Raw genomic sequence first — 12,363 nt, forward strand, 5'->3', positions numbered from 1 at the left:
GTGGATCATGAGGTCAGGCATTCAAGACCAGCCTGGCCAAGATGGTGAAACCCTGTCTCTACTAAAGATACAAAAAATGAGCCAGGCGTGGTGGCCCGTGCCTGTAATCCCAGCTACTCGGGAGGCTGAGGCAAGATAATTACTTGAACCTGGGTGGCAGAGGTTGCAGTGAGCCAAGATCATGCCACTGCACTCCAGCCTGGCAACAAAAAGCAAAAACAAATACAAAATAACACATTGCATTGAACCTGCAGGTGCATAAACCTTTTACTGGGTTTCTGATGGTTTCCTTAGATTCCTAGAAGAGAATTTACGGGATTAAAGTTATGAATATTAATGAGAATCTTGTTCCATATTGCCACATTGGTTTTCAGAATGCTCATGGCAATTTATACTTGCATCAACACTGACAGTCTACCTAGCTCACTCCACTGGCTTTGCCATGGTCACTAGTACCCTCCCTATTGCTACCTTCAGTGACCAATTATCAGTACTCTTTATACTTGACCATAAATTGCATTTGACACAGCTGGACACTATTCCCTAATATACTTTCTTGCCTTGGTTTTAAGAGTCTCACTCTCGAGTTTTCCTTCTCCCTCGCAGGCTCCTTTCCTGGTCTGTCCTTATCTTTTTGACCCTAAACATACTATAGAGCTCAGTTCTCTGGACTCTCTTTTATCTGTATTTGCTGTCAGGGTGATCTCCAGATTCATGTCTTTAAGTGTTATTGAGACTCTGATGTCTCCTAGATTCTTATCTGCAGGCCAGTCTGCTCTCCTGAATATAAACCTTGTACATCCCTCTTCTACTTAACGTCTCTATTTGGATGTGTATTAAGCGTTTCAAAACCAAATTCCTTATTTTTAAAGCCCTGAACCTGTTTTTCTATCTCATAAACGCTAATTCCACTTTTCTAGTTGTTCAGGCCCCAAACCTATCAGATAATTGGAGTTAGTTCCAATATGTAATTATTAGAAACATTGAGACAAATGTACAGTTAAACAATCTTTTAAGGGGTCACCTCGTCTTCTCTGACACTCCACGTCTAGTCTGTAAGCAGATCTTTTTAACCTTTCTTCCACAAATACACCCAGAAACTGACCACCTCCCAGCACCTCAGTGCTCCAGGTTGGTGCAGGCTGTTCGTCTGTCCCTTCTGGTCTGTCCTCTCCCTGGTCTCTGATTATTTCCCCCACCTCCTCCAATGCTCTATTCAACATGGTACCCAGAGTGAGAGGATTAAAATATAAGCCCTAGCCTATCAGAGCCTTGCTCATTGTATGTGTATCATATGCTTTCCACGACACTTGCTATAAAGCCAGAGTTCTTATATCAATGCCTGGGTCAGCGTTTCCTTGCTGACCTAATTTCCAACACTCAACCTTGTTTATTCTATTCCAGCCCACTGGGCTCCTATATCCTTTTGCAAATGCTACCTTCCCAAAGAGGTCTTTTCCTGTTTTCTGGCCACATGATTTAAAACTACAGAGCCTCTCTTTCAGTACCTCCCCTTCCCTTTTCTGCTTTGTTGCACCACAAAGACCTTATCACCATCTGATATGCCACATTTTACTCCTTTGTCTGTCTATTGTTTATTCTTCCTTCGCTAGAATGTAGGCTCTATGAGGGAAGGGATTTTCATTCTAGTTTGATTACTGCTCTGATCTAGGTCCTTAGAATAAAGCCTGGCATGGAGTAAAGCCTCAGTCAATAAGTTGGATGAATAAATGGTGCATATGTGTTTGTTTGATTAAAGTGTTCATTAGCCTGTTATTTTATCTCTAGTCTTGTGTCTAATTTTTATGTTTATTTTGTACTTTAAAAAATTGTAGGGATATGCAAAATAATATGATATTTGCCATCTTTCCCTTTTTAAAGTATACAGTTTTGTAGTGTTAAGTAAATATGGTTGTAAAACTAATCTCCAAATTTCTTTTCATCTTGCAAAACTAAAACTCTATACGTACTAAACAACAAATCCTCATTTCCCTCTCCCCCTAGCCCTAGTGTCTACCATTCTACTTTTTGTCATTATGATTTTGACTACCTTAGGTACCCCATATAAGTGCAATTACATAGTACGTTCTCTTTGTGACTGGCATATTTTGCTTTGCATAATGTCTTCAAGGTTCATCCATGTCATAGAATGTGTCAGAATTTCTTAGGCTGAATAATATTCTGTTGTAGTATATACCACATTTTGTTTATCCATTCATTCATTGATAGATATTTGGGTTTCTTTCATCTTTTGGCTATTGTAAATAGTGCTGCTACGAGCCTTGAATGAACATATCTCTCTTTGAGACCTTGCTTTCGGTTGCAAGAATCTTGTTTCATGTTGTCACACTGCATTTTAGAGCAGTCATGCCAAGTTATACTTGCATCAACACTGACTGCCTGCCTACTTCGCTCCACTGCCTTGGCCATTGTCACCAATACCCTCCACAATGCTACATTCCATGGTCAGTTCTTGGTATTCATCTTTCTTGACCATCAGTTGCAATGGACACAGCTGGACACTTTCACTTTTGGGTATTTACTCAGACATGGAATAACTGGGTCATGTGATAATTCTATTTTTAATTATTTGATGAACCACCATACTGTTTTCTGTAGTTGCTGCACCATTTTATATTCCCACCAACAGTTCACAAGGGTCCCAGCTTTTCACATCCCTGCCAACACTTGTTATTTTCTTATTTTTTATTTTTATTTTTTAAACAGTAGCCATGAGTGTGAGGTAGTATCTCATTATGGTTTTGATTTGCATTTTTTAAATGATTAGTGATGTTGAACATCTTTTTATTTGCTCACTGGTCATTTGTATAGCTTTGGAGAAATGTCTATTGAAGTCATTTGCCCATTTTTTAAAAAATAGGATTGTTTGTTTTCTTGTTATTTTTGTACTTTCCTTTTTTTTCTTGAATAGTGTCTATGACTATGGTTTTATTGGTGATGCTTATGTTAAATCCTGAGGAGCAAGTATAAATAAACTTAATATAATGGATTAGAGTGGAAAGGTGGGGAGTCTAATCTTGGCAAAGAGAATGGCATGTACTGTGGCCAAAGGTGAGACAGCGTATGTATAAGCAAAAATACATACTGATGTTCTATCTGTGACATTTATATGTAGTTTACATATTTTACATGTAATAATCCCAGCTGCAGCTTTATTGATGTTTTGTGTTGGATAATTCTTTGTTGTGAGTCATTGCCTGTACTTTGTCACATGTTTTACAGCATTTCTGGCCTCTACCCACTAGATACCGGAAGTCTCTCCCCTGCCTCCAGCTGTGACAATTAAGATGTCTCCATACATTGCAAAATGTCCCCTTGGCATGACTCCTTTTTCCCCCAGTTGAGAACCACCATTCGAAGAGGTAGTGATACATAGATAGACAGATAGACAGACAGATAGTAGAGAGAGGAAGAATGAATGCTAGTATATTGTGAGTAAAAGCCATATGTATAGCAGGCTCTGTTTGTGTGGAAGTCAATGTTCAACAACTTATCAATTATATCCATGAGTTTGGGGACAGCTATGCTGTCATCTTTTTATACTCTAAGAGCTCATATTGATATTGTTGTTATTTCTTATTGAACACTAACTTTGCCAAAAATCTGCCAATAGGACTCAATTATACAGTAAATTATAACCTTTCTCCTTTTCTATTTAGAGAAAGGTCTATTTGCTCTTATTGTGAGAACAAGCTCAAAGCGTTGATCTGGAGTGTCTTTCCTTGACTTTCTGGATCTCTGGCAGAGTGAGAGACTGAGAAACCTTTAGCTTTCACCTGATTTTAATAGACTGCACAAAGCAGAAACAGAATAGGCAACTGAATAAAGTGACATATTCATCAATGATATTGTAATACTCATCCAGCAGCAGGAAAGGGTGCATTGTGGAAAGATATCTGGGGAGGATTTTGACATCTCCAATATTAATGTTGACTGGTTTAGACGTAGATAGGCTGACAGGCTTTTGAGAGTATGAGCCGACTAAGCATAGCCTCTGCCCGACTTCCGACTTCCCTGAGTGTCCTTTGCCATTTGCAATATACCATTAAAATTAGGACCACTATTATTCAATGTTCCCAGGAGTTTCCTGCAGAAAACATTACAAGTTTTTTTTCTTTTTTTAAAGATATTGCACCATTTATATGTTGGTAATCTCTAAAGCTTGTCCATCTCTAATCTCGGACACAGACAATTCATTTACAGTGAATGGCCAAATCATAGGAATTTGATTGTATGCCATTCTCATCCTTTTTTTTTTTTTTTTTGAGACAGAGTTTCGCTCTTGTTACCCAGGCTGGAGTGCAATGGCGCGATCTCGGCTCACCGCAACCTCCGCCTCCTGGGTTCAGGGAATTCTCCTGCCTCAGCCTCCTGAGTAGCTGGGATTACAGGCATGCACCACCATGCCCAGCTCATTTTTTGTAGTTTTAGTAGAGATGGGGTTTCACCGTGTTGACCAGGATGGTCTCGATCTCTTGACCTCGTGATCCACCCGCCTCGGCCTCCCAAAGTGCTGGGATTACAGGCGTGAGCCACCGCGCCCGGCTGTATGCCATTCTCATCCTAAGGCAGTGGCATGTTTAGTTTCCTCATGGGATATAACAATCCAGTGAAGAGATGAGAGAGTTCGTTCAAAGCAGCAATTGTGTTTAGCAAATTGACAATTATCTACCAATTGGTGTTTACTCTGGTGGTATTAATATTGGTTAATAGAGTGTGTTTTCTTAACACTACCAGAAATGCAAAATGCATGTAAAATATGTAAAATATGTAAAACACAGTTGTGCTCTTATCCTAGGTAATTATTTTTTTGGGAGGGGAATAGGGTCTGGCTCTGCTGTCCAGGTTGGAGTGTAGTAGTGTGATCTGGACTGCCTGGGCTCAAGCAATCCTCCCACCACAGCCTCCTGAGGTGCTGGAACTGTAAGTACATACCAGTACACCCAGCTAATTTTGTTTTTATTTTTTATTTTTGGTAGAGATGAAGTTTTACCAAGTTGCCTAGGCTGGTCCTGAATTCTTGAGCTCAAGCAATTTGCCCATTTCAGGCTCCCAAAGTGCTGGAATTACAGGTGTGAGCCACCATGCCTGGCCTTAGCCTGGGTAATTTAAAGATAAAGGTTAACACTTATTTAGCACTTACATGCCTGGTACTGTGCTAAGCCCCTTTATTCATTATCTCATTTAATCTTTTCAATAGTACTATGAGGTAGGTACAATTACTATCTCCTTTTTTCTATAGATAAGATAACAGACTTGGAATAATTGAGTAACTTCTTTCTGTTTACACATGAAGAATCAGTCTGAGGATCTGATCCAAAGACATATTCATTGACAGCCTATAACCTTAACAAACTGCAAAACCATATTTGAAAAACCTCTCCTCCTCTTCCAGCACACATACACCCACTGCAGGTCTTATGTCAGGACAAGCTGCATAAAGGTTCAAAGCAGAAGGATGAACAAAACAAAACAAAACTTTCTAGTGGGATCTCTGTCCTGTTTGTATTGTCAAAATTACGTAAATGTAGAACTCACGATGTCTTAACAGCCGTTGCCATAAATTATACACTATATACCTATAATTAAACATTGACAGATAAGCTTGTAAATGTCTTTGTTTTTGTAGAAACATGCTATCACAGCTTTACCAAGAGTCACATGTCTCATCTATAAATTCAGTACATAGATATATTTAATTTGGGCACAGTGCTTTTTAAAAACCCAGTCTTCAATATTTTGAGGGAATGATGTGCACTTGCCAATTTGACACAGTCTTCACCAGTCCTTGTCTTGCCTTGTCTGCCTCACTTGCTCACTTTACCTGCTTTGCCCTAACAGGCATTGGGATTTGAAATCCATGTGTAACAAGAAAAATTTGAGTGAGCGTGGGATTATTTTCTTTATAGATTTGGTACATGAATATACAATGCACATATTTTACCTTGAGGCTTAACTTCTAACACAGTATTTGCTCTCTGATTCTATTTATATAAATAATATGGCCTTCTTCTTTTTTATTTTTTAGCACCTAAAACTAACCTATATCTTCCTCTTAGATTTCTTTTCTTTTTTTTTTTTTTTTTTTTTTTTTTTTGAGATGGAGTCTTGCTCTGTCACCAGCTGGAGTGCAGTGGCGCAATCTCAGCTCACTGCAACCTCCGCCTCCTGGGTTCAAGCGATTCTTCCGCCTCAGCCTCCCAAGTAGCTGGGACCACAGGCACGTGCCACCATGCCTGGCTAATTTTTAAAAATATTTTTAGTAGAGACGGGGATTCACCGTGTTGGCCAGGATGATCTTGATCTCTTGATCTCTTGATCTCGCGATCCACCCACCTCGGTCTCCCAGAGTGCTGGGATTACAGGCGGAGCCACTGCATCCGGCCCCTCATAGATTTCTACTCGTTGAATGCTTGATGCTCCTTTGGTCAAAGGTTGAGATGAGTGAAGAAGTAATGAGTTGTCTTGAAACTGCTATTTTTGGCGGGTTTCTAAGAGATGCTTTAAGTAATTTGTGTGTGTGAGAGTGTGTGTGTGTACAGAGCATGGAAGGTGTGGGTTTTGAGGCAACTAGAGGAGTAATAGGCAAGTTACTTTTCTCCTAAGCCTCAGTTTCCTTATCTGTAAAATATAAGTCATGATACCTACTTCACATAATTTGTGTAAGATTTTAATAAAAAATCAGGTAAAATGCCCAGCAAAGGTTAGAAATCCAGAATATGTAGGTGTCTATTTCCCTTCCTTTCATTCTTCTCAAAATGTTGAATAGAGACACACTGCCAGTGATATCAAAGTATATCAAATGATTTTTGATGAGAATGTCAGAGAAAGGTGGTAATAAAAATGTACTCTCAACAACAAAAGCTCCATAAAACTGCCACTCAATGTCAATATGCTTTATTATATATAAATTTCTATATGTGTGTGTGCACATAAATGAAGCATCTGTGTATATGTTAGTGTATATGTGCTCACATATGTGTGTTATGTGTGGATTAATGTGCATTGGGGTATGCAAGTGGGCTTGTGTGTGTCTCTGTGCATGTGTGCACCGAGCTAGGAGAAGAAAAATCATTTCACAAGATATTCAGTGGTAACCCTCATTTAGTATATGGTAACTCACGGTGTATAAAATAAAGTTCATTTATGATGTTGGTCTTATCTTCTAATTAAAGTCATAGGCATGAAGCTTTTTTATACCTGCATAAAATAAGCAGTTTAATTTTTATGCACCAGGGGAAAAATGATTTCATTGCCTGTTATGTAGACTACTGGTACATGATGTGAAGCAAGTGAGGCCAGTTATGAAAGCCTCTTTTTTTAAGTTTTTGTGACAGAGTCTCACTCTGTCGCCCGGGCTGTAGTGCAGTGGCTGATCTCAGCTCACTGCAACCTCCACCTCTAGGATTCAAGTGATTCTCATGCCTCAGCTTCCCGAATAGCCAGGATTACAGACGTGTAGCACCATGTCCATCTAACTTTTATATTTTTCGTAGAGATGGAGTTCCACGATGTTGGCCAAGCTGGTCTTAAACTCCTGGCCTCAAGTGATTCGCCCGTCTCAGCCTCTCAAAGGGCTGGGATCCCAGTGTATTCATCCTCTTAAACTCTACGAGCACCACAGATGCTTCCTCAAAGGTTTTCTCAGGGGCAGCATGAGTGCTTTGACCAGTTTTCCCCAGGCCTTCATAGTGCCATGGGAAGAGGAAGTTATTTGGTCTATGATTAATTTAAGAGTATTTTCCTGCATTATTCGCACATGAGTGAAAAAAAAAGTTATTTTACTGCTCCATTTCCTTAAAATCTGCTGATAACTAGTGATGACCTATTTCAATGAAGCCAAAGCAAATATTTGAGAAAAGAAAGTAAGCTTGTCTTAGAAGCTGTAAAGGAATAAAAGTGGGAAAGGACTATGAATCTTAGCACTTAAAAGGCCTAAATTTGTTTTAAAGCTTATTTTATAATACTAATATATGCTCTGGGTAACATTTTAAAAACCCTGCTATTTAACACTTTTATAAGGTATGGAAATTTGGGGGCTGTATTTTATATTTTGGACCTTATGGTTTAGACTACATAATAGAAAATTGGTGGCAACATAGGCAAAGACGAGAAAAACTGTAAGAGGAAATAAATTCACTTGCTCATTTAGGAATTCAGAGAAGTTGAGTTGAACTGAACAAGAAAGTCCAAAAGGGCTGTGATGCTGAAGATGCCAAAGACATAAACAGGGGTGCAGAATTTTGTAAGGATATTTTAAGGATTTTTGGAATATAGGAAGATTGATTAAGCCATTGAATGATTTTAAGGTAAGGAATGTCAGAATGAGATTTGTATTAGAGATTGATTGTTCTGGCCACAGTGTGAAACATGGATTGGAAGGGACAGGGCTAACGTGGTGAGACTGGCTAGACGTTTCTTGCAGTAATCCAGGAAAGAGATTAGCGTGTTTTGAACTAAGACAATCACAATGGGTAGGGAGATAGTGGATTTGTTGTTAAGAGTTAATTGAAAGGCAAAATACACTGGGCTCACAGACTTATTCTTTCAAAAGGTGAGAAAGCAGAGTCAAGGATGAATCTCGGGCATTTGCTAAACATGGACAATTGGTGGAAACACTCATGGAGCTAGGGTATGCTGGACAAGCAGCAGGGCTGGGATCAGGTACCACCGTGGAGCATCTGGAGCTCAAGGTGCTTGGGGCATCTAAATAGAAGCATCTTCCAGGCAGCTGAGCTTTCAACTCTGTGACTGAGACTCGGAGATTTAGGAGTTGTCCCCAGGAGTTGATAATTTTAAAAACGAAAAGGAAAAGAATCAGGAATGGAAGGGGTCACTGAGTAATAGTAAATCGAGTGAAAAAGAAGAAAGTCAAAATGGAGGGCTAAGGAGTGGCCACATTTAAAGGATAATCAGAGAAAACTGAGTATCCAAATGAAATGAAAAGGAAAAAATAGATGAACGTGGTATTATGGAAGACCCTGGAAGAGAATGCTTCAAAACGATGGAATTGTTCTGGTATCAAAGGCTGCTATAAGTTTAAATAATGGAAAAGTCTGAGTGTCTAAGTGTTTATTGGTTTAAATACTAAAAAGTAAATCATATATTTAGTGAGATCAATGTAATTGTGGCACTGTGGGTAGTAGCCAGATTGCACTGGCTGGAGGGGCAGTTTACTAGTAATCAGAGCTATCACTGTTAAGAATATACATTATGTTGGGAAGCAAAAGCAGGCAGATCACCTGAGGCCAGCAGTTCAAGACCAGCCTGGCCAACATGGCGAAACCCTGTCTCTACTAAAAAAACAACAACAACGAAGAATATACATTATGCCATATGCTCAAAGCTACTTTGGATATTATCATACTCAGATTATTATTGAGGAAACTGAAGTTAGGTAACTTTCTCAAGATGATACAATATTAACAGAGAACTATTAGGATTTGAACCTACAGTCTCTGATGGCAAAGATTTTTCATTACAGTATTTCTGTCCATTTGACTGAAAGATGATAAACCTTCTGTGGCAGCAATATTTGCCCAAGGACCTTTGGGGCTATATGCTTTTGAAAATATCTTTAACAAAGGAATCATAAAGCCATTTAATAAAATGCATAAAACAATTCAGAAAGAACAAAACAAACAATGGGATCATGGCAGCATGGCAGTCGGGGAGGGAGCTTCTCATGACTAAAGAGCAATATAGGAGCAATGCTGTGATGAACAATGACATGGAGAAGGGATGGGGGTGGGGCAGAGAGAGAGAGAGAGAGAGAGAGAGAGAGAGCGAGCCCAAGGTCAGGAGACAGAGACCACAAAAAATGTTCCCAGCACTTAAAAGACGGACATCAAAAATGAAACCTCCTTCTATATGCAGACCTAGCTTTGCCCCCTATTTTCACCTTCAATGCAGCAATGAAGGACTAAATCAGGAAAAAAGATAATAGAAATATTTTATACAGAAGCCCAGATGCCCCTTTATATGCTATGGTGGACAAATACAGATGACTTATTTATGATTAAAGTTATTGTGTTTATTCTTTCCTACTAACTCTGTATTTTTCCCTGTGTTCTTTCTTTAGATTATGCTTCTCAGTGATCCTGAAATGGAGAGCAGCATATTGATCAGCTCAGATGAAGGGGCGACCTATCAGAAGTATCGACTCACCTTCTATATCCAGAGCCTGCTCTTTCATCCCAAGCAAGAGGACTGGGTGCTGGCCTACAGTTTGGATCAAAAGGTGAATACATACTATTTTCATTCACATCTTGTCTTCCAGGTACCACCATGTGAAAATCACTTGTTTGCTCAATCCAGATTTTGGATGGAATTCAGTGACATTTCATCGTCTCAGCCCAAATCATTCCATCACTGATTTTCTCTGCAGCAACTAACTTTGGTGCTCTTAAGTATCAAAATATGTAGACAGGTATATTTCACTTATGGACAATGCTATTATGTCACATTTTTAAAATGGCTTTCTCTATAATTTTACTCATTTGACCTTATTTAAAACAACCCTGTGAAAGAAGTAGGACATATATAATATTTTATAGTGACATAGTAAACAAAGGTACAGAAAGGCTAAGGTCTTGTTCAAACCCTCCAAACTAGTAGCTGAGGAGCCAGGGTTTAAGTGCATGTCATCAGATTCCACATCTAGGCATATTCCATCACACCATGCCACCTTGATTGAAATATACCATTGCTCTTAGTTGAGTAATAGAAGGGAAGCTTTAAACAAAGTCCATTTTGTTAATTTCTAAAAATAATGTTAAAAATCTAGGCCGGGCGCGGTGGCTCACACCTGTAATCCCAGCACTGTGGGAGGCCGAGGCGGGTGGATCACGAGGTCAAGAGATCGAGACCATCCTGGTCAACATGGTGAAACCCCGTCTCTACTAAAAATACAAAAAATCAGCTGGGCATGGTGGTGCATGCCTGTAATCCCAGCTACTCAGGAGACTGAGGCAGGAGAATTGCCTGAACCCAGGAGGCGGAGGTTGCGGTGGGCCGAGATCGCGCCATTGCACTCCAGCCTGGGTAACAAGAGCGAAACTCCGTCTCAAAAAAAAAAAAAAATCTAGTGACCCCAATAAGACCTCCTTCTTGAGCTCCAAATCCTTATATTCAGCTGCATACATAACATTGTCTTTTGTATGCCTCAAACCCTCTCAACTCAGTGTATCCGGAAATGAACTGGAGATCTCTCCCCAGCCTAGCTGGCTCTCTTCCAGTATTCCCTAATTCTAGCCATTTAATTGCAAAATTAGAAACCTAGGGGGTATCTTTAATATTTCCTTGTTCTGAACCCGCCATCTGCGATCCATCATGGGACCTAATATCTTTTGATTCTATCCACTTCTTTCTGTTACCACTTGTAAATATCTTTTGATTCCATCTACTTCTTTATGTTACCACCACCACTCCAATGTAAGTTTCATTTGTTATCTGAATGATCAATTGCTAGAGTCTCTTCCAGTGTGTTCATACTACAACCTGAAAAAAATATTTCCCAAATATAATGATTGCATGCCTTTGCTTAGACCCCTCTCACATTTCCTCTTTGTTCACAAGACCACAGTCCTCAATAGATATTACCAGCCCCTGCCTGGTCTGGTTCCTCCTTCCCTGTCGTGGCTCACTATTATCACTTCCCCTTGAATTATCTTCTTTCGGTTGCTTGCCATACCTGTCCTCTTTGCTCCCTTCCCTGTGCCTGGACTACTCTTCTTTAATGTAAGCCTCATCATCATCAGATCTCAGATTCAGCATCACTTCCTTAGGACACCTTCCCTAAACTCCCTGACAAAATCAAATCCTTTTTGATGTCCTTTTACATAGCACTGTGTACCCCCTATTCAGAACACTTGTCACAGATGAGATTTTGTGTTGATTTTGGGGTCATCGGCATTCCTTACTAGATGACAAGCTCTATCTTGTAATCTAAAAGGCAGGGCCTTGTCTTGTTTTACTCACTGTTGTAGCACCAGTCCCTGGTGTTGTACCTGCTACTATATCAGTCATCAGTGTCTTTCTGTTAGATGAATGAATTAGCATATGAATACTTAAATTCTGTAGCTCTCTATATTTGATCAATTTATACTTAAGAAAAGGGATTTTATATTATTTCCTCTTTGTATTTCCTGACATCTCCAGAATCTTAGTACAGTGCCTGATGCCAAACTATTATGTAATAATATTGTGGAATCAATCAGTGAAAGGAAACAGATAATTCTGAGCACTGTCTTACATAGAGATATCCACAGAACTACCGTGGTTGAAATAGCTTCTTCACTCTGCTCTCTTAAATCCTGAAACGGTTACTCCTCAGTGTATGTT

The 12,363-nt window shown here is 39.5% G+C and overlaps 1 protein-coding gene across 1 annotated transcript in view; it reads left to right on the forward strand.

Moving 5' to 3' along the window:
* The window catches only part of SORCS3 (sortilin related VPS10 domain containing receptor 3), a 605,284-nt gene that overhangs the window by 313,746 nt on the left and 279,175 nt on the right, over positions 1 to 12,363 (forward strand). Inside the window, exon 4 of the mRNA XM_032281554.1 lies at positions 10,103 to 10,261. Within this exon, the coding sequence (XP_032137445.1) occupies positions 10,103 to 10,261 (159 nt within the window). The remainder of the gene's footprint in view (positions 1 to 10,102; positions 10,262 to 12,363) is intronic.

Source organism: Sapajus apella, unplaced genomic scaffold (genome assembly GCF_009761245.1).
Source record: "Sapajus apella isolate SASKATOON/1434 unplaced genomic scaffold, GSC_monkey_1.0 scaffold13, whole genome shotgun sequence".
In the NCBI taxonomy this organism is placed as follows: domain Eukaryota; kingdom Metazoa; phylum Chordata; class Mammalia; order Primates; family Cebidae; genus Sapajus; species Sapajus apella.